General features: G+C 44.9%; 8 protein-coding genes across 8 annotated transcripts; 3 read left to right on the top strand and 5 right to left on the bottom strand.

Annotated features, from left to right (window-relative positions):
• Positions 1–4007: 4007 nt before the first annotated feature.
• On the bottom strand, positions 4008–4577 carry LOC134936321 (histone H2B 1.1-like). The gene has a single exon (XM_063931332.1). It carries the CDS (start codon positions 4439–4441, stop codon positions 4061–4063), a length of 381 nt encoding a protein of 126 aa, XP_063787402.1. The 5' UTR covers positions 4442–4577; the 3' UTR covers positions 4008–4060.
• Positions 4578–4674: 97 nt separating this feature from the next.
• LOC134936307 (histone H2A type 1-like) lies at positions 4675–5259 on the top strand. The gene has a single exon (XM_063931320.1). The coding sequence runs from the start codon at positions 4796–4798 to the stop codon at positions 5186–5188; it is 393 nt and encodes a 130-aa protein (XP_063787390.1). The 5' UTR covers positions 4675–4795; the 3' UTR covers positions 5189–5259.
• Positions 5260–5740: 481 nt separating this feature from the next.
• LOC134936296 (histone H3) lies at positions 5741–6365 on the bottom strand. Its single transcript, XM_063931310.1, has one exon. It carries the CDS (start codon positions 6349–6351, stop codon positions 5941–5943), a length of 411 nt encoding a protein of 136 aa, XP_063787380.1. The 5' UTR covers positions 6352–6365; the 3' UTR covers positions 5741–5940.
• Positions 6366–10543: 4178 nt separating this feature from the next.
• Positions 10544–12191, top strand: LOC134936285 (histone H1B-like). The gene has a single exon (XM_063931301.1). The coding sequence runs from the start codon at positions 10862–10864 to the stop codon at positions 11525–11527; it is 666 nt and encodes a 221-aa protein (XP_063787371.1). The 5' UTR covers positions 10544–10861; the 3' UTR covers positions 11528–12191.
• Positions 12192–12276: 85 nt separating this feature from the next.
• LOC134936330 (histone H4) lies at positions 12277–12719 on the bottom strand. The gene has a single exon (XM_063931340.1). The coding sequence runs from the start codon at positions 12647–12649 to the stop codon at positions 12338–12340; it is 312 nt and encodes a 103-aa protein (XP_063787410.1). The 5' UTR covers positions 12650–12719; the 3' UTR covers positions 12277–12337.
• A 1419-nt stretch (positions 12720–14138) lies between these two features.
• On the bottom strand, positions 14139–14707 carry LOC134936319 (histone H2B 1.1-like). Its single transcript, XM_063931330.1, has one exon. It carries the CDS (start codon positions 14570–14572, stop codon positions 14192–14194), a length of 381 nt encoding a protein of 126 aa, XP_063787400.1. The 5' UTR covers positions 14573–14707; the 3' UTR covers positions 14139–14191.
• A 98-nt stretch (positions 14708–14805) lies between these two features.
• LOC134936306 (histone H2A type 1-like) lies at positions 14806–15390 on the top strand. Its single transcript, XM_063931319.1, has one exon. The coding sequence runs from the start codon at positions 14927–14929 to the stop codon at positions 15317–15319; it is 393 nt and encodes a 130-aa protein (XP_063787389.1). The 5' UTR covers positions 14806–14926; the 3' UTR covers positions 15320–15390.
• A 481-nt stretch (positions 15391–15871) lies between these two features.
• On the bottom strand, positions 15872–16496 carry LOC134936294 (histone H3). The gene has a single exon (XM_063931309.1). The coding sequence runs from the start codon at positions 16480–16482 to the stop codon at positions 16072–16074; it is 411 nt and encodes a 136-aa protein (XP_063787379.1). The 5' UTR covers positions 16483–16496; the 3' UTR covers positions 15872–16071.
• Positions 16497–19293: the final 2797 nt, after the last annotated feature.

Here is a 19293-nt window from a genome sequence, read left to right as displayed (position 1 = left end):
CCTAATGTAGTAGCTGCGTGCTGTATACTGCACAACATCTGTGAACTGCAAAATGAGCTATTCCTTCCTGAGTGGACTGTGCAGGACCCTGAGGTTATAATCCCACATGTGGAAGGTGCTTTGTTTGGGACTGCCTCAAACTCCGCTGCAGAACAAATACGCCACACTATTACGTCCAACCTTGCAGCACTGGTACAATAATGTTTAAGAATCAGCACAACATGTTTGGTGAATGAAAATGTTTTTATTTTGTATTCCACCTTTGATCTTTGGGTTCATTATTTATGTTTTTCCAAAAAAAACACATTGCCAGCAACTGTGTATATATGCATAAACAATGTAGAAAACACTGTAAACATGGTCTACTTTACGCACAAATGGGAATGTTATGCCTAGATTTGCAAACAAGTTTTTATTGGCATAAAAAAAAAAAAAACACTGGTAGGTTTGTAGATACAACACCATAAACCACAGTGTCCCTGCAGTATATTATCACTGTGTAAAAAATAAATAAAAAGTGCTTTAATGTAGACACTATACAAAACAGAACATAGAAAAAAATGAAGGAAGGCACAAACAGTTGTGCATAAACAATGACCACACTGTGGTTATTTAACAACAAATAACAACCAAAAAAAGCAATTCACTGTGTTTCACGGCAAATTGCGCAATACAGTAAACTCTGGGCTTGGCGCACTAGATGGTGCAGTATTTGGGGCATAGTATGGACCAGGATTAAATGATGAAAAACCCTGCTCAGGGGGTTATTGTGAGTTGTGGTGTTGGTTTGGTGCTCTTGAGGTATTGGTCATACGCTCATAGAACGCCATGTTCATTTGGTGCAATTCCCTGTGGCGGTCATACTGCTCTCTACTCATGCGTTCCTGCATTGTCATGACTTGGGAAAGGAATGCATCATGCATTTGGCGTTCTGCCTCTAGAAACCTGTCGAGCCTTGCATCCTCCTGTGCGGACATTGTAGCGTCCATCTCTCGGAGTTGGTCGACAAGGACATTTGACATGGCTTTAGCCACTTGCTCCGCTCTGTTCAATTTCTTCCTTCTAGGCGGTACGGTGTAAACTGTGAAGAGAAGAAATACAAAATGAGCGTATATAAAAATAGCAGCGTTAGCAAACATGTGTTTGTGGCATTAATCCACCTATACACTAGCTACTCTGCAACATTGAACTTTTTTTAAAAATGCAAAGCCCCCCTGCGTGGGGGCAGAAAATGCAAAGTGTGCCACCGTGCCAGCAGCGTGTTGAGCGCAGTGATCCTGCAAGGGGCTCATTAGCGCTCGCCACGCTGCCGCCACACTGGCCACTCATACTACGCACGTAACCGGATGATTAACAATTGTGGATTTGTGCTATGAGTGTTAATTTCTAAACATGTACTTACTGTTTTTCTGTAAAGTTGGGGTGACGGCACTTTGTACAGTCCCACTGTCACTGGTCTGAGCATCCACGACGTCTTCAATGGTTGCAGTTATGCTGTCGTCGTTTCTGGATGTGTTTATGGACGGCTGGGATGATGTGTCGCTGTCCTCAGGTGTGTCGTCAATTAACAACGGTGATGATGGACAGACGTCACTGCTTGTCTGTGTCTCTTCTGGAGTGCCTTCTGTAGCAGTGTACTGTGAACTGGAAGACAGACTCACCGGACTGCATATAGCTGTGTTTCCAAAGATATTGGCGCACATGTCATAGTACTGCCAGTCGATACGGCCAACACCGCTCTTTTTCCTGTTGTTGTCATGCACCTTAAGGAAATGCTTTTTAAGAGTTTTCATTTTGTTTAACACTTGCTGCTGTGTGCGGATGATTCCCCTGGCTTGCAGCATCTTGGAGATGTTTTTATAAATGACTGCATCTTTGACTGTGCCTGTGATCTGCCTCATAATTTCCTCCTCTCCCCTAATGCTCAGCAACTCTCTCACCTCCTGGTCTGTCCAGGTCGCCATGCTGCCTTCCTCACACGCATCAAGGACGCTCCCCAGGGTTCTGAATGATGACATCATCTTTTCTGAGCCCATGAAAGCTCCAATCGGAGGCCTTTTAACAGTCCCGGGTAGTGAATCCCGGGACGGGCCCTTTCACACTACCCAGCTTCCCGGGACGGTCCCGGGTTCAACCCTGCTTTTGACCTGGGATGAAATCCCGGGATGCTCGTCCCGGGAAATTGTCCCTGTACCCATTTACACTGAGAAGAATCCCGGGATGATGCGCGTTCACGTGCAATATCCCGGGATTTTTCTGCGAGTGTAAAAGGGGTATTAGAGGTTTTATTACGTTTCAGCCAGAAGGATTGCTGTATTCCGGGAAGTCTATGCTGGCATTCTAGCCAGGGGAGACAATCAAAACACACACACACACATAGCAGTGATACAAGCCTCAAGTCTAAAGAGTCTTGAAATAGAAACCTTATTACATACAGTACTGTGAATAGCTACCGTCGGCGGGAATAGTACGTATGGGGACAGATGTGCCTCACCAGCTGTGCTCTCTACTGTCCGGGAGATCACAGTATATGTCTGCAGTAAAAACATCAGCGATTAATATGTCTGCTTACCAAGTAACATTCACGATACGATAGTCATTTGCATATTACAGCATTAAGAATACATTTATCTGGTAGATCTCAATTATCATATTATGAGAAGCTTTAGAACAGAGAATAATCAGATCTTCTGCCTGCATTGGGGACGATGTGATACTAATGTGAAACAGTAAGTAGTGTTACACTATTGTTACTATTCTATGAATACATCAGTAGATACTATCAATACCAAAGTATCAAATAAAACCACAAGCCAAATCTCATTAATCTGAGAAAGACAAAGTACAATACATGGAGAACACAGGAGGACATTTGTCTAGATAGTGTAAGGGTTTGCAATGAATGGGCTATTGGTGGAAATAACAATCAGATACAAGTGAATCACTTTTTCTTTTTGTATAGCTGAATTATTATAAATGCATATTTAATGAGTTAAGTTTCATTTCCCATTTATAAAAACAAACAAACAAACAAACAAACAAAAACAATTATAACAATCCTTATAACAATCTCCCACTGACATTGCCGCTTCCGCCTGGTCACTATGAGAACAGCTTAAAGTATTCCCGGCTCCTGGGTTCAGTTATTCCAGTTAAAGCTCCCAGGTGTTTCAGCCATGCGCTATGGTCGCTCTTCTTTTTACAGTAATATATAATGTGCTGAAATAATTTGAATGTGCTGCTGTAACACAGGATGAGTTCGATACAAACCGCTACTCGAATCGCCGTTGAAGCTGTTATTCCAGTATAAGGGACATGTGCGCCTACACAGTAATCACATGGCGTCATCACTGAGGATTTTTATTTATTTATTTATTTAATTCAGCTATATTGACCCTGTGGTCATATAACAGCACTGCTAATAGGAGTTTGCACCATAGTGTTACTTGGGCGACGATAGTAAGAGAGTCTTCAAATACTCTGATCTTTCACCAACTGTGCAAAGTGATAATGATGGAACCAATTGTTTCAATAGAGTGCTGTTTGTTACATCTAAATAATTCAGATCCAGTATTTCTCTAGTTCTACGGCAGCTACAAGGGCAGTTTCTGCTCGGTCTATTGCTTTTTATGAGCACCGAGAGAGACATCTGTAATTTACAGAATATAGAGAAAACCTGAGCTACACTCAAAAAAAAATTTAAAAATAAAATGAAATCTATGATGCCACCTTTGTAAGCGGTACATATGGAATAAAGGCATATTAAGTGAAAACTGGGGTCTGCATTAACTATAGCCCACAAACTAGAGCAAATTACCCCAACCAGGAAAGAACACCCGACTCTACACTTTATAAGCATCTCCGTAGCGGGATGCAGGTCCTCAGTAGCAACAAATAACAACCCTGTTAAAACAAAACTCAAAAGGAAAAAATATCATATCTATCTATCTATCTATCAATCATAGAAGACAACACACATCACAGTTCCAGCCCGATTAGAGAGGAGGTGGGTGGCTCTTAGAAGAGCCTTTGTGTTGATGTGGGTCAGAGAAGGGGATGATTACTTGGCGCTGGTGTACTTGGTAACAGCCTTGGTGCCCTCGGACACGGCGTGCTTGGCCAGCTCTCCCGGCAGCAGCAGGCGTACGGCGGTCTGGATCTCCCGGGAGGTGATGGTCGAGCGCTTGTTGTAATGAGCCAGGCGGGAAGCTTCTCCGGCAATGCGCTCAAAGATGTCATTGACAAAGGAGTTCATGATGCCCATAGCCTTGGAGGAGATGCCGGTGTCAGGGTGCACCTGCTTCAGCACCTTGTAGACGTAAATGGCGTAACTCTCCTTCCTGCTCTTCCTACGCTTCTTCCCATCCTTCTTCTGGGTCTTGGTCACCGCTTTCTTAGAGCCTTTCTTGGGCGCCGGAGCAGACTTTGCTGGATCAGGCATTTTCACCACTCACGTATTCTTCCACACCACGCAGAAAATCTGTGCGGTACAACACCCGGGTTTGCTCTATTTATAGTCAGCTTATGTCAACGAAGATTCACCGCTTCTGGTAAAACTATAGGGTAGAAGTATCACGTGACACTGGGAGGTATTCCCCCCTCGCTACATATTGCGGATTGGTCTGTGGATAAACTTGAGCTGCATTGGTTCATTTGTAAGCAAACCAATCACAGAGCACGCGGTAGATCCTCTCTGAGTGCATATATAGGAGGAGGGCGGCCGGTATTACAGACTCACATACATTTCCTTTCCTCTCAGTTTGTTAGAAAAACTTCATAGCTTTGTGAACTGAACATGTCCGGCAGAGGCAAACAAGGCGGCAAGACCCGGGCTAAGGCCAAGACTCGCTCATCCCGGGCCGGTCTCCAGTTCCCAGTCGGTCGCGTTCACCGTCTGCTGAGGAAAGGAAACTATGCTGAGCGAGTGGGAGCCGGTGCCCCGGTGTACCTGGCCGCGGTGCTGGAGTACCTGACGGCTGAGATCCTGGAGCTCGCAGGAAACGCCGCCCGCGACAACAAGAAGACCCGCATCATCCCCCGCCACCTGCAGCTGGCTGTGCGCAACGACGAAGAGCTCAACAAGCTGCTCGGTGGGGTGACCATCGCCCAGGGAGGCGTTCTGCCCAACATCCAGGCCGTGCTGCTGCCCAAGAAGACCGAGAGCCACAAACCAGCCAAGAGCAAGTAATGTTAGGCTGGCAGCTTCCACCACAGAAACGATGTACCTGACACACAACAAAGGCTCTTTTCAGAGCCACCCACGTCTTCCCAGGAGAGCTGTGTGTACTGCCATTGCTTGTGTTGTAGCGATATCTGACGGGCTAGCCGCGCTTTCATCTCCACATCCCGTCCATACAACCGCTAAAAGTAAAATCGCTCCCTTACCCTTTAGGAGCCCTGGTCTGTTGTGGTGAAATCTAATGATAGTCTGAATATTCCCTTTGCAATAACTGCATGCTGCAAATGAGGCTTATAGGAATGGGAAGCTGATGATCCGTATAAAATATATAATGAGAGAAACCATATTCTCTCTCCGTGTGACGTAACAAAGCTAGGATGAAAACAGCTGCATAACATAAAATGATTTGATCATTGAGAACATTATCCTCTTCTCCCTGCTAAAGAAAACAATTTTACAAGGGCATCTAGGCGGAACACTAGTAACGATGTACTGTCGGTGAACCAGTCCGTCCAAATATTTACTAATTTGACAGGTAACATCCCTTTATTCACTCTGGGGCTTGCTTATCATTGCAGTATATATTTAAGATTCATAGATTTGGCCTGTCATTTGAAGCGGCTATAGATGGAGAGCGGGGTTTCATCCGCATCCTGTTACTCTGATACTGAGGGGTGATTTATGCTACAGCTCGTTTAGAAAGACTTGGTGGCTCTGAAAAGAGCCTTTGTGTTTGCTGCGTGAATAGGAGTGCCGAGTATCTATGCCCTCTCCCCTCGGATCCTGCGGGCCAGCTGGATGTCTTTGGGCATGATGGTCACCCTCTTGGCGTGGATGGCGCACAGGTTGGTGTCCTCGAACAGCCCCACCAGATAAGCCTCGCTGGCCTCTTGTAGGGCCATGACGGCGGAGCTCTGGAAACGCAGGTCAGTCTTGAAATCCTGGGCGATCTCACGCACCAGACGCTGGAAGGGCAACTTGCGGATCAGCAGCTCAGTGGATTTCTGGTACCGGCGGATCTCTCTGAGAGCAACAGTTCCAGGACGATAGCGGTGAGGTTTCTTCACGCCGCCGGTAGCTGGGGCGCTCTTCCGAGCAGCTTTCGTTGCCAGCTGCTTGCGGGGAGCTTTCCCTCCTGTAGATTTGCGGGCGGTCTGCTTGGTCCTGGCCATATTTCTACACAGATCTGACTTCTACCAAGTAGAAAAAAAAGGACTGAATAGCCAACAGCCGGGAACATCTGTATTTATGCACAGAGCTGCTTTGTGATTTGATGAGTTAAACACGCCCTTCATCCTGGTTGGTTTAGGTGAAGTTGCTGTAACTTTCAAAAAGCCCGCCAAGAATTTCTGTTTATTCCTATTGTTTATGCGAAATTTCTAAACGGTCCGGCCGCGAGGTGTTTTCACGGTTTAGCACACATACAGGAATACCACACGGCAGTGAAAGAGGAAACGTAATCACACACAGTGCTGCTGAATAGCTGCAATGGCCGGGGATAAATTTATATATATATATATATATATATATATATATATATATATATATATATAGTGTGTACAGAATATAATCCTTACAAGCCCTAATACCAGGGAAATGATAATATGGAATGGCAGGTAAACTAGCAAACAACAACAGCAAAAGAAGCACGGCTTAGATCAAAATAGCGGCGTATAAAATAAAATAATCATTTGATCATTAAAACATGAATGTTAATTCTAAAGCTGCTCACTTTAATGTAGTCAGAACTCCTGTGTGTGTGAGAAACGATATGATACAAATGGGAAACAGTATTATAGTATGATACAATTGTAACTATTCTATTGAAACATTGCTGGATACAATCCGAGCAAAAGTATCAATTTAGACCACAACCTGAACCTCGTGAATCTGGGAAACTACATGAAGAGAATATAAGACTATATATTTAGTTGCATAGGAGTTCTACGTCTACTCAGAGGAAATTAAAACCCGATAAATTACTAAAGGCCCTGTGTATGTATGTATGTATGTATGTATATATATATATAGAGAGAGAGAGAGAGAGAGATCCTTATTGTTTTATTGTATTACTGATTTTTTTTCCATGTGTGCCCATTTAACTATTGTATATCCATTTCAATTGTTCTTAAAAAATAAACTTTAAAACATCTGTTAAAAGTTGTCTTTATGGTAATAAATCGAATGTAAGACTGAGGAATATACAGACTTTAAACCAGTATATATTCAACTGAATTTATGTGAAATAGCAATTATCTATCTATCTATCTATCTATCTGTCTATCTATCTATCTAATTGTATTGGAACTCATTGAAAGTCCCGTTTCTATATGTACCACACAAAAATGTAAATTATTGCTGTTAAATACATGGCATAAGAAAGTATAAACTGTAACTGATAATGTCTGTAAACAATCAAAAATGTTTCATGTAAAAAAAAAAAATTCAGATCGATAGTAGCATGAATATTCCACTTATTCATGCTACTACTTCAAAAAATTATGCCCTTCCCCTAGGGCACAATAGGGTATCTCTTCTGGGAGAGATTAAGGGTCATCCTGACAACATGGCATCAGGTAAGTATAGATCCTGCCCCTAGGAAAAGGCCCACAGCGTTACAGTTGGCATGATTAATACAAGTGGAAGTACCTGCTTTGATTTGCCAGCTTACTTTGATTGCCTTATATTGTGGCTGCCATAGTTTGGTTGGTTAGGAGGATGATTTGTGGTCAGCCATCCACTCTCCGATTTCCATAGCCAATTGTATCAGAAATTGCTTCTTTAAGACAAGATCCAGGATCTCATCTCTTTTTTATGACTGTGGATCTTCCACCCATCGTTCCACACAATTGCATCAACTGGGTGGTATATACCGAAATGTGAGCTAGAAACACCTTGAAGATAGCCAAGAACATTACACAGTACAAATGTTGGATCACAGTGATATGCGGAATTGAAAGGAGTCATCTCAGAAAACCCACATACTTTAAGAAGAGGTTCCAATAATCCGGTTGACAGATGACCAGTGAGTAGAAGGAGCTCTCTGCGGATATCCGCTGGCCCAATACTTCATCCAATATTTCTGATTATCTGGTCCATGAATTCAGCCTTATGGTCCAGAAGTTACTTTCTTATGGTGTTCATACATGAAATGCAATGCTCCATTTTGAGCAACTTTCCCATGCTTAAGTAAAATTGCTTGTGGCACAGCACTGCATCTAAGTAACTTTGTTGCACCATTGCTCCACTCCTCGGGTGACCGTTGTCTTTGATCTTGGCCTGTCATTTGCGGCTGGCTAGCAGTTGTATTCATTTTTCCCCCTCTTCCACACCTGTTCGTCTGCTCCTGATTCGCAGATTCTTCACCTTGTTCCTCCCATCTCCCATTTATAACCCTTTGTCTCTCGTCACTTTAATTCTGCCATTTATTTTTACATTCCACTCATTTGTCAAACCTTTCTCTATTCCTCCTTCTGCCTTTTCTTCCCATCTCCGATTATCTCCTCCCTTTTCTTACACTACTCTTCTTCCTGTTCCTTCTTTTTCCCTTCATCACCCTTATTCTTCACCTTATTTCTCCCATCCCTCACACTTTATTCATACCCTCCTATTTCTACTCCCACTTATTCCTACTGTCTCTCCCTGCAGACTCCCACCGCTCTAGAGCCCTACTCCAGCCTGCCATCATTGGTTGGGGATGAGGTTCAGACCTTGATGGTACTTGCTGCTGGGCCACGCCCTCCAGTTAGCAGTCATCATCTCTGTTTGTCCAGAACTCATGTCCATCCACATTTGCCTTCCATTCCTCTATGGCAGTGGTTCTCTAACTCGGTCCTCAGGACTCCACACAGTGCATGTTTTGCAGGTAACCCAGCAGGTGCACAGGTGTATTAATTACTCACTGACACATTTTAAAAGGTCCACAGGTGGAGCTAATTATTTCACTTGTGATTCTGTGCGGAGACATGCAAAACATGCACTGTGTGGGGTCCTGAGGACCGAGTTTGAGAACCTCTGCTTTATGGCGATCATCTTCTCTCAACACTGCTCTTGACCTGCCCTAGTTCATATCTGTGCTTTCCATCACTGGTCAATGCAGTTGAACTCTGGTCTGTTACTCTGCGTTGCCCTTCTCCTCACAACTTTGCATCCACAGTGGATCTCTGCTGACACAGTTTCCCCCGGAGGTTTTGATGCTCCGGTACGCAGCCGCCTCTTCTCTAGACCAGGCATTCCCAACCACGGTCCTCAAGGCACACTAACAGTGCAGGTTTTAGTGATATCCAGGCTTCAGCACAGCTGACTTAATTAGTAGCTCAGTTATTTTGATGTAACCATCTGTGCTGCAGCCTGGATATTACTAAAACCTGCACTGTTGGTGTGCCTTGAGGACCGTGGTTGGGAATGCCTGCTTTAGACATTCAGCCTTGTGGTCTCGGCGCTTCTTTCGCCTGCTATCCGTCAGTGACGTTCAGTGCTGAACCTGCAGCACCTGCTTTTATCAAGGTAGTCCATTTGAAAACGTAAGATAAGTTGAACCATTGCTCCTCGGGTGACTGTGGTCTCTCTTCTTATTCTGCAAGCTTCATCATTTAATTTTATTTCCCAGAACTATTGTGTGCATATATGTCTTCTCCTTCTCCTCCTCCTCCTCACCTAGCACTATTACAAGAGGTCTCTCTAGTTTCCCCCCTATACCTTCCTCTCTATTATTCCTGCATCCCCCTAAGGTTTCCTAATATTCCTACTGTTTCCCTCTATTTTTATAAATATTCATAATGATTCCACATGGGAGGAATAGAAGTATTCCTCTTATAGAGCTCCGATGTCCTCTTTTAAAAATGCCAAAGCCTCATACTTTGGCATTTTTAAAAGAGGACTGGTAATTGGAACAGATCACCATTGCCCTCACTCTGACAGACCTATCTTGCATAAATGTACATTCATGTCTGTATGGCTCATTTTATAAACATTTGGGGAAAATGCCACCAACATTCTACACGGCGGGGAGAATCTCAGACAGGCAGGGTTAACCTGTAGCTGACTATGCTGGGTATCTCTCTTTTGTTACAGTAACTAGAGTTCCTAAACAAGAGTGCCAATACGTTGTGGGGCAACCTGCCTGTGCTAGCCACCCGGGTGTACAGGAGCCCACACATCACCTTTATGTCTTTGAAAATGCTGCATCCCCTGCACAGACTGAGTCCCAGATCACCTTCGTTGCATGTAGTGCCAGGGGGAGAGAAAAATGCCCCGATCAGACGTTTTAGCCTCGCAGAAAAGTACAGATGTGTTACATGCTGGGCAGATTCAGCCTGGTGTAAGTAAGCTGACAGGGGCTATTCCTGGGTCTCTTTGCAGCGCCTAGGCTGGCAATGGCCATATAGGCTTAGGGGAGACCTTGGAGTACTGCTGTGGTGCAGAGAGGCGGCACGCTGCTTTTCTCATGCCCAATAAAATACTCTTTTTCTGCGCTAGGGAAACACAATGTGAGGGCAGATTTCCCCTTATACTCAGACAGGGAAGGGTTTACAAGGGCTGCTTATTCCGCCAATGGGAGCACAGAACGCGCCAGGCTCAGCAGCCAATTACAGCACAGCAGGCACCGTATATAAAAGACGTCAGACAGCGGCTTGTGTAGTATTACTATTTGTTGGTGAAAAAAAGTGACTTTGCGCTAACATGGCAGAAACTGCACCAGCTGTCGCCGATGTCCCGCCGTCAGAGGGCGCAGCCAAAAAGAAGAGGCAGCCGAAGAAAGCTGCAGGGGGAGCCAAGAAAAGCGGCAAGTCTTCCGGGCCCAGCGTCTCCGAGCTGATCCTAAAGGCAGTGGCCGCCTCCAAGGAGCGCAGTGGAGTTTCTCTTGCCGCCCTGAAGAAGGCTCTGGCTGCCGGAGGCTACGATGTGGAGAGGAACAACAGCCGCATCAAAGTGGGGGTGAAAGGATTAGTGACCAAAGGAACTCTCACCCAAGTGAAAGGCACCGGCGCTTCCGGCTCCTTCAAGCTCAATAAGAAGCAGCTGGAGAGCAAGAAGGCCGCCCAGAAATCTCTGAAGCCCAAGAAACCAGCGGCAAAGAAAGTGGCCAAATCCCCGAAGAAGCCCAAGAAAGCTCCGAGTGCAGCCAAGAGCCCCAAGAAGGTGAAGAAACCCGCTAAAGCGGCTGCTGCCAAAAGCCCAAAGAAGCCTAAAGCCGTGAAGTCTAAGAAGGTGGCCAAGAGTCCCGCCAAGAAGGCAGCGAAGCCCAAAGCCGCCAAGAGTCCGGCCAAGAAGGCAGCGAAGCCCAAAGCCGCCAAAAGCCCGGCCAAGAAGGCAGCTAAGCCCAAGAAAGCTGCGGCCAAGAAGTGATAAAAGAGCCGCCGCAGCCTCGCTTCCTTGTTATCCCCCCCAAAGGCTCTTTTCAGAGCCACCCACCCTGTCCAGGCAGAGCTGTAGGCGCACGACGTCACCTGTAGAGACATTATTCATGCCAGCAGCACAGCTATTATTCCTACGATCAGACGCTGCTAGATTGGGTTATTTTTTTTAAGGGGTTCCAATTTTTTTTTTTATTTTTTTTATGCATGTCCGCTTTATAATGAGTACAGTAGGTAGATGTATTGCAGACTGTTTGATATTACTTCATTGCAGATGTAAAATTGCAAGATTGTTTGGCGCTGTTATATGATTGCACAGGCACATATGTAGCTCAGTATTGGGGTTCTGCTGAACCGCCATATCACTGCAGTAGCATAGCAATGCCCTGCAATGTAATCATCCATTACCGCGTGTAGTGCTAATAGTAGTCCTTTAGTTGGGTCTCTCAGTAAACACATAAGTGGTCTTGTGCTCCCACGATTTAAGTCAAACAGCCATGGCACTGTGCTTTGACCGCGGTGCCGGCAGTGTAACAATGGATTCTCCTAAACGGATACGGCAAATGATTGTGCAACCATTGGATTTACTACTTGCATCAATCCAAGAAATTGATCCACCACTAGCTTAATGTGAGTAAGAAATATTAGGGCCCGGCGTATGCTCTCAGAGAGTTCACAGTGCAACGATACAGGGGGGAGGATATACAGAGCTGTTACCGCAGCTCCCTTACAGAAAAGATGGGTGGCCCTGAAAAGGGCCTTTGTGTGCGAGTGAGCGATGGTATTCAATGCGCCTCAGTGTTCAGCCTCCGAATCCGTACAGTGTGCGTCCCTGGCGCTTCAGAGCATAGACCACATCCATAGCGGTGACAGTCTTCCTCTTGGCGTGCTCGGTGTAAGTGACGGCGTCCCGGATCACGTTCTCCAGAAACACTTTCAGCACCCCGCGGGTCTCCTCATAGATGAGACCAGAGATGCGCTTCACGCCTCCTCTCCGTGCTAGACGGCGGATGGCAGGCTTGGTGATGCCCTGGATGTTATCTCGAAGCACCTTCCTGTGACGCTTAGCGCCTCCTTTCCCGAGCCCCTTTCCGCCTTTGCCTCTGCCTGACATCTTCCCAAATGGATTGCGATCAGTAAGAATAAGCCACGCCGCTCTCAGAGGCCCTTTATTAAGAGGGAGGGCGGACCTGATTGAAGACTTTCAGTTCTGTGCCTCTGAGTCATGTCTATCGCCCGCTCTTACCTAACAGCGGTAATTTGCTTCTCATCTCTGCCACAGCGTCCACGTGGCAGGTTCTTTCTTAGAACACCCATCTTCTTAAACGTTTTGTGCCCCGATGGTGGAGGGGGGAATCAGAGAGAGAGAGAAAGAAAGAAAGAGAAAGGTGTCTTATTTACATCACATTTCATTATACAATTATAGTAAAAGGGAGAACGATACTTATAAGCATTTTATGATAACTAGCTATGTTTCATCCCTCTGAAATAATAAATATCATTTTTGATTACGTAATGGGTACATTTGTAAGAACAACTCACACACCCTGCTTGGGATAGGAGGATGGATATTCAAAATAGACCAATGAGAACAGAGCAGATATCGGCGGGGAACAAAAACAATAAAATCGCCAGTCCGCAATACAAATCCAAACCTGATAACAATCTCCCACTGACATTGCCGCTTCCGCCTGGTCACTATGAGAACAGCTTAAAGTATTCCCGGCTCCTGGGTTCAGTTATTCCAGTTAAAGCTCCCAGGTGTTTCAGCCATGCGCTATGGTCGCTCTTCTTTTTACAGTAATATATAATGTGCTGAAATAATTTGAATGTGCTGCTGTAACACAGGATGAGTTCGATACAAACCGCTACTCGAATCGCCGTTGAAGCTGTTATTCCAGTATAAGGGACATGTGCGCCTACACAGTAATCACATGGCGTCATCACTGAGGATTTTTATTTATTTATTTATTTAATTCAGCTATATTGACCCTGTGGTCATATAACAGCACTGCTAATAGGAGTTTGCACCATAGTGTTACTTGGGCGACGATAGTAAGAGAGTCTTCAAATACTCTGATCTTTCACCAACTGTGCAAAGTGATAATGATGGAACCAATTGTTTCAATAGAGTGCTGTTTGTTACATCTAAATAATTCAGATCCAGTATTTCTCTAGTTCTACGGCAGCTACAAGGGCAGTTTCTGCTCGGTCTATTGCTTTTTATGAGCACCGAGAGAGACATCTGTAATTTACAGAATATAGAGAAAACCTGAGCTACACTCAAAAAAAATTTTAAAAATAAAATGAAATCTATGATGCCACCTTTGTAAGCGGTACATATGGAATAAAGGCATATTAAGTGAAAACTGGGGTCTGCATTAACTATAGCCCACAAACTAGAGCAAATTACCCCAACCAGGAAAGAACACCCGACTCTACACTTTATAAGCATCTCCGTAGCGGGATGCAGGTCCTCAGTAGCAACAAATAACAACCCTGTTAAAACAAAACTCAAAAGGAAAAAATATCATATCTATCTATCTATCTATCAATCATAGAAGACAACACACATCACAGTTCCAGCCCGATTAGAGAGGAGGTGGGTGGCTCTTAGAAGAGCCTTTGTGTTGATGTGGGTCAGAGAAGGGGATGATTACTTGGCGCTGGTGTACTTGGTAACAGCCTTGGTGCCCTCGGACACGGCGTGCTTGGCCAGCTCTCCCGGCAGCAGCAGGCGTACGGCGGTCTGGATCTCCCGGGAGGTGATGGTCGAGCGCTTGTTGTAATGAGCCAGGCGGGAAGCTTCTCCGGCAATGCGCTCAAAGATGTCATTGACAAAGGAGTTCATGATGCCCATAGCCTTGGAGGAGATGCCGGTGTCAGGGTGCACCTGCTTCAGCACCTTGTAGACGTAAATGGCGTAACTCTCCTTCCTGCTCTTCCTACGCTTCTTCCCATCCTTCTTCTGGGTCTTGGTCACCGCTTTCTTAGAGCCTTTCTTGGGCGCCGGAGCAGACTTTGCTGGATCAGGCATTTTCACCACTCACGTATTCTTCCACACCACGCAGAAAATCTGTGCGGTACAACACCCGGGTTTGCTCTATTTATAGTCAGCTTATGTCAACGAAGATTCACCGCTTCTGGTAAAACTATAGGGTAGAAGTATCACGTGACACTGGGAGGTATTCCCCCCTCGCTACATATTGCGGATTGGTCTGTGGATAAACTTGAGCTGCATTGGTTCATTTGTAAGCAAACCAATCACAGAGCACGCGGTAGATCCTCTCTGAGTGCATATATAGGAGGAGGGCGGCCGGTATTACAGACTCACATACATTTCCTTTCCTCTCAGTTTGTTAGAAAAACTTCATAGCTTTGTGAACTGAACATGTCCGGCAGAGGCAAACAAGGCGGCAAGACCCGGGCTAAGGCCAAGACTCGCTCATCCCGGGCCGGTCTCCAGTTCCCAGTCGGTCGCGTTCACCGTCTGCTGAGGAAAGGAAACTATGCTGAGCGAGTGGGAGCCGGTGCCCCGGTGTACCTGGCCGCGGTGCTGGAGTACCTGACGGCTGAGATCCTGGAGCTCGCAGGAAACGCCGCCCGCGACAACAAGAAGACCCGCATCATCCCCCGCCACCTGCAGCTGGCTGTGCGCAACGACGAAGAGCTCAACAAGCTGCTCGGTGGGGTGACCATCGCCCAGGGAGGCGTTCTGCCCAACATCCAGGCCGTGCTGCTGCCCAAGAAGACCGAGAGCCACAAACCAGCCAAGAGCAAGTAATGTTAGGCTGGCAGCTTCCACCACAGAAACGATGTACCTGACACACAACAAAGGCTCTTTTCAGAGCCACCCACGTCTTCCCAGGAGAGCTGTGTGTACTGCCATTGCTTGTGTTGTAGCGATATCTGACGGGCTAGCCGCGCTTTCATCTCCACATCCCGTCCATACAACCGCTAAAAGTAAAATCGCTCCCTTACCCTTTAGGAGCCCTGGTCTGTTGTGGTGAAATCTAATGATAGTCTGAATATTCCCTTTGCAATAACTGCATGCTGCAAATGAGGCTTATAGGAATGGGAAGCTGATGATCCGTATAAAATATATAATGAGAGAAACCATATTCTCTCTCCGTGTGACGTAACAAAGCTAGGATGAAAACAGCTGCATAACATAAAATGATTTGATCATTGAGAACATTATCCTCTTCTCCCTGCTAAAGAAAACAATTTTACAAGGGCATCTAGGCGGAACACTAGTAACGATGTACTGTCGGTGAACCAGTCCGTCCAAATATTTACTAATTTGACAGGTAACATCCCTTTATTCACTCTGGGGCTTGCTTATCATTGCAGTATATATTTAAGATTCATAGATTTGGCCTGTCATTTGAAGCGGCTATAGATGGAGAGCGGGGTTTCATCCGCATCCTGTTACTCTGATACTGAGGGGTGATTTATGCTACAGCTCGTTTAGAAAGACTTGGTGGCTCTGAAAAGAGCCTTTGTGTTTGCTGCGTGAATAGGAGTGCCGAGTATCTATGCCCTCTCCCCTCGGATCCTGCGGGCCAGCTGGATGTCTTTGGGCATGATGGTCACCCTCTTGGCGTGGATGGCGCACAGGTTGGTGTCCTCGAACAGCCCCACCAGATAAGCCTCGCTGGCCTCTTGTAGGGCCATGACGGCGGAGCTCTGGAAACGCAGGTCAGTCTTGAAATCCTGGGCGATCTCACGCACCAGACGCTGGAAGGGCAACTTGCGGATCAGCAGCTCAGTGGATTTCTGGTACCGGCGGATCTCTCTGAGAGCAACAGTTCCAGGACGATAGCGGTGAGGTTTCTTCACGCCGCCGGTAGCTGGGGCGCTCTTCCGAGCAGCTTTCGTTGCCAGCTGCTTGCGGGGAGCTTTCCCTCCTGTAGATTTGCGGGCGGTCTGCTTGGTCCTGGCCATATTTCTACACAGATCTGACTTCTACCAAGTAGAAAAAAAAGGACTGAATAGCCAACAGCCGGGAACATCTGTATTTATGCACAGAGCTGCTTTGTGATTTGATGAGTTAAACACGCCCTTCATCCTGGTTGGTTTAGGTGAAGTTGCTGTAACTTTCAAAAAGCCCGCCAAGAATTTCTGTTTATTCCTATTGTTTATGCGAAATTTCTAAACGGTCCGGCCGCGAGGTGTTTTCACGGTTTAGCACACATACAGGAATACCACACGGCAGTGAAAGAGGAAACGTAATCACATACAGTGCTGCTGAATAGCTGCAATGGCCGGGGATAAATTTATATATATATATATATATATATATATATATATATATATATATAGTGTGTACAGAATATAATCCTTACAAGCCCTAATACCAGGGAAATGATAATATGGAATGGCAGGTAAACTAGCAAACAACAACAGCAAAAGAAGCACGGCTTAGATCAAAATAGCGGCGTATAAAATAAAATAATCATTTGATCATTAAAACATGAATGTTAATTCTAAAGCTGCTCACTTTAATGTAGTCAGAACTCCTGTGTGTGTGAGAAACGATATGATACAAATGGGAAACAGTATTATAGTATGATACAATTGTAACTATTCTATTGAAACATTGCTGGATACAATCCGAGCAAAAGTATCAATTTAGACCACAACCTGAACCTCGTGAATCTGGGAAACTACATGAAGAGAATATAAGACTATATATTTAGTTGCATAGGAGTTCTACGTCTACTCAGAGGAAATTAAAACCCGATAAATTACTAAAGGCCCTGTGTATGTATGTATGTATATATATATATATATATAGAGAGAGAGAGAGAGATCCTTATTGTTTTATTGTATTACTGATTTTTTTTCCATGTGTGCCCATTTAACTATTGTATATCCATTTCAATTGTTCTTAAAAAATAAACTTTAAAACATCTGTTAAAAGTTGTCTTTATGGTAATAAATCGAATGTAAGACTGAGGAATATACAGACTTTAAACCAGTATATATTCAACTGAATTTATGTGAAATAGCAATTATCTATCTATCTATCTATCTATCTATCTGTCTATCTATCTATCTAATTGTATTGGAACTCATTGAAAGTCCCGTTTCTATATGTACCACACAAAAATGTAAATTATTGCTGTTAAATACATGGCATAAGAAAGTATAAACTGTAACTGATAATGTCTGTAAACAATCAAAAATGTTTCATGTAAAAAAAAAAAATTCAGATCGATAGTAGCATGAATATTCCACTTATTCATGCTACTACTTCAAAAAATTATGCCCTTCCCCTAGGGCACAATAGGGTATCTCTTCTGGGAGAGATTAAGGGTCATCCTGACAACATGGCATCAGGTAAGTATAGATCCTGCCCCTAGGAAAAGGCCCACAGCGTTACAGTTGGCATGATTAATACAAGTGGAAGTACCTGCTTTGATTTGCCAGCTTACTTGGATTGCCTTATATTGTGGCTGCCATAGTTTGGTTGGTTAGGAGGATGATTTGTGGTCAGCCATCCACTCTCCGATTTCCATAGCCAATTGTATCAGAAATTGCTTCTTTAAGACAAGATCCAGGATCTCATCTCTTTTTTATGACTGTGGATCTTCCACCCATCGTTCCACACAATTGCATCAACTGGGTGGTATATACCGAAATGTGAGCTAGAAACACCTTGAAGATAGCCAAGAACATTACACAGTACAAATGTTGGATCACAGTGATATGCGGAATTGAAAGGAGTCATCTCAGAAAACCCACATACTTTAAGAAGAGGTTCCAATAATCCGGTTGACAGATGACCAGTGAGTAGAAGGAGCTCTCTGCGGATATCCGCTGGCCCAATACTTCATCCAATATTTCTGATTATCTGGTCCATGAATTCAGCCTTATGGTCCAGAAGTTACTTTCTTATGGTGTTCATACATGAAATGCAATGCTCCATTTTGAGCAACTTTCCCATGCTTAAGTAAAATTGCTTGTTGCACAGCACTGCATCTAAGTAACTTTGTTGCACCATTGCTCCACTCCTCGGGTGACCGTTGTCTTTGATCTTGGCCTGTCATTTGCGGCTGGCTAGCAGTTGTATTCATTTTTCCCCCTCTTCCACACCTGTTCGTCTGCTCCTGATTCGCAGATTCTTCACCTTGTTCCTCCCATCTCCCATTTATAACCCTTTGTCTCTCGTCACTTTAATTCTGCCATTTATTTTTACATTCCACTCATTTGTCAAACCTTTCTCTATTCCTCCTTCTGCCTTTTCTTCCCATCTCCGATTATCTCCTCCCTTTTCTTACACTACTCTTCTTCCTGTTCCTTCTTTTTCCCTTCATCACCCTTATTCTTCACCTTATTTCTCCCATCCCTCACACTTTATTCATACCCTCCTATTTCTACTCCCACTTATTCCTACTGTCTCTCCCTGCAGACTCCCACCGCTCTAGAGCCCTACTCCAGCCTGCCATCATTGGTTGGGGATGAGGTTCAGACCTTGATGGTACTTGCTGCTGGGCCACGCCCTCCAGTTAGCAGTCATCATCTCTGTTTGTCCAGAACTCATGTCCATCCACATTTGCCTTCCATTCCTCTATGGCAGTGGTTCTCTAACTCGGTCCTCAGGACTCCACACAGTGCATGTTTTGCAGGTAACCCAGCAGGTGCACAGGTGTATTAATTACTCACTGACACATTTTAAAAGGTCCACAGGTGGAGCTAATTATTTCACTTGTGATTCTGTGCGGAGACATGCAAAACATGCACTGTGTGGGG

Source organism: Pseudophryne corroboree, chromosome 6, assembly GCF_028390025.1.
Source record: "Pseudophryne corroboree isolate aPseCor3 chromosome 6, aPseCor3.hap2, whole genome shotgun sequence".
NCBI classification, from domain to species: Eukaryota; Metazoa; Chordata; class Amphibia; order Anura; family Myobatrachidae; genus Pseudophryne; species Pseudophryne corroboree.
Note: the sequence above shows the minus strand (reverse complement) of the source record. Positions and strands in the feature narration are given on the sequence as shown.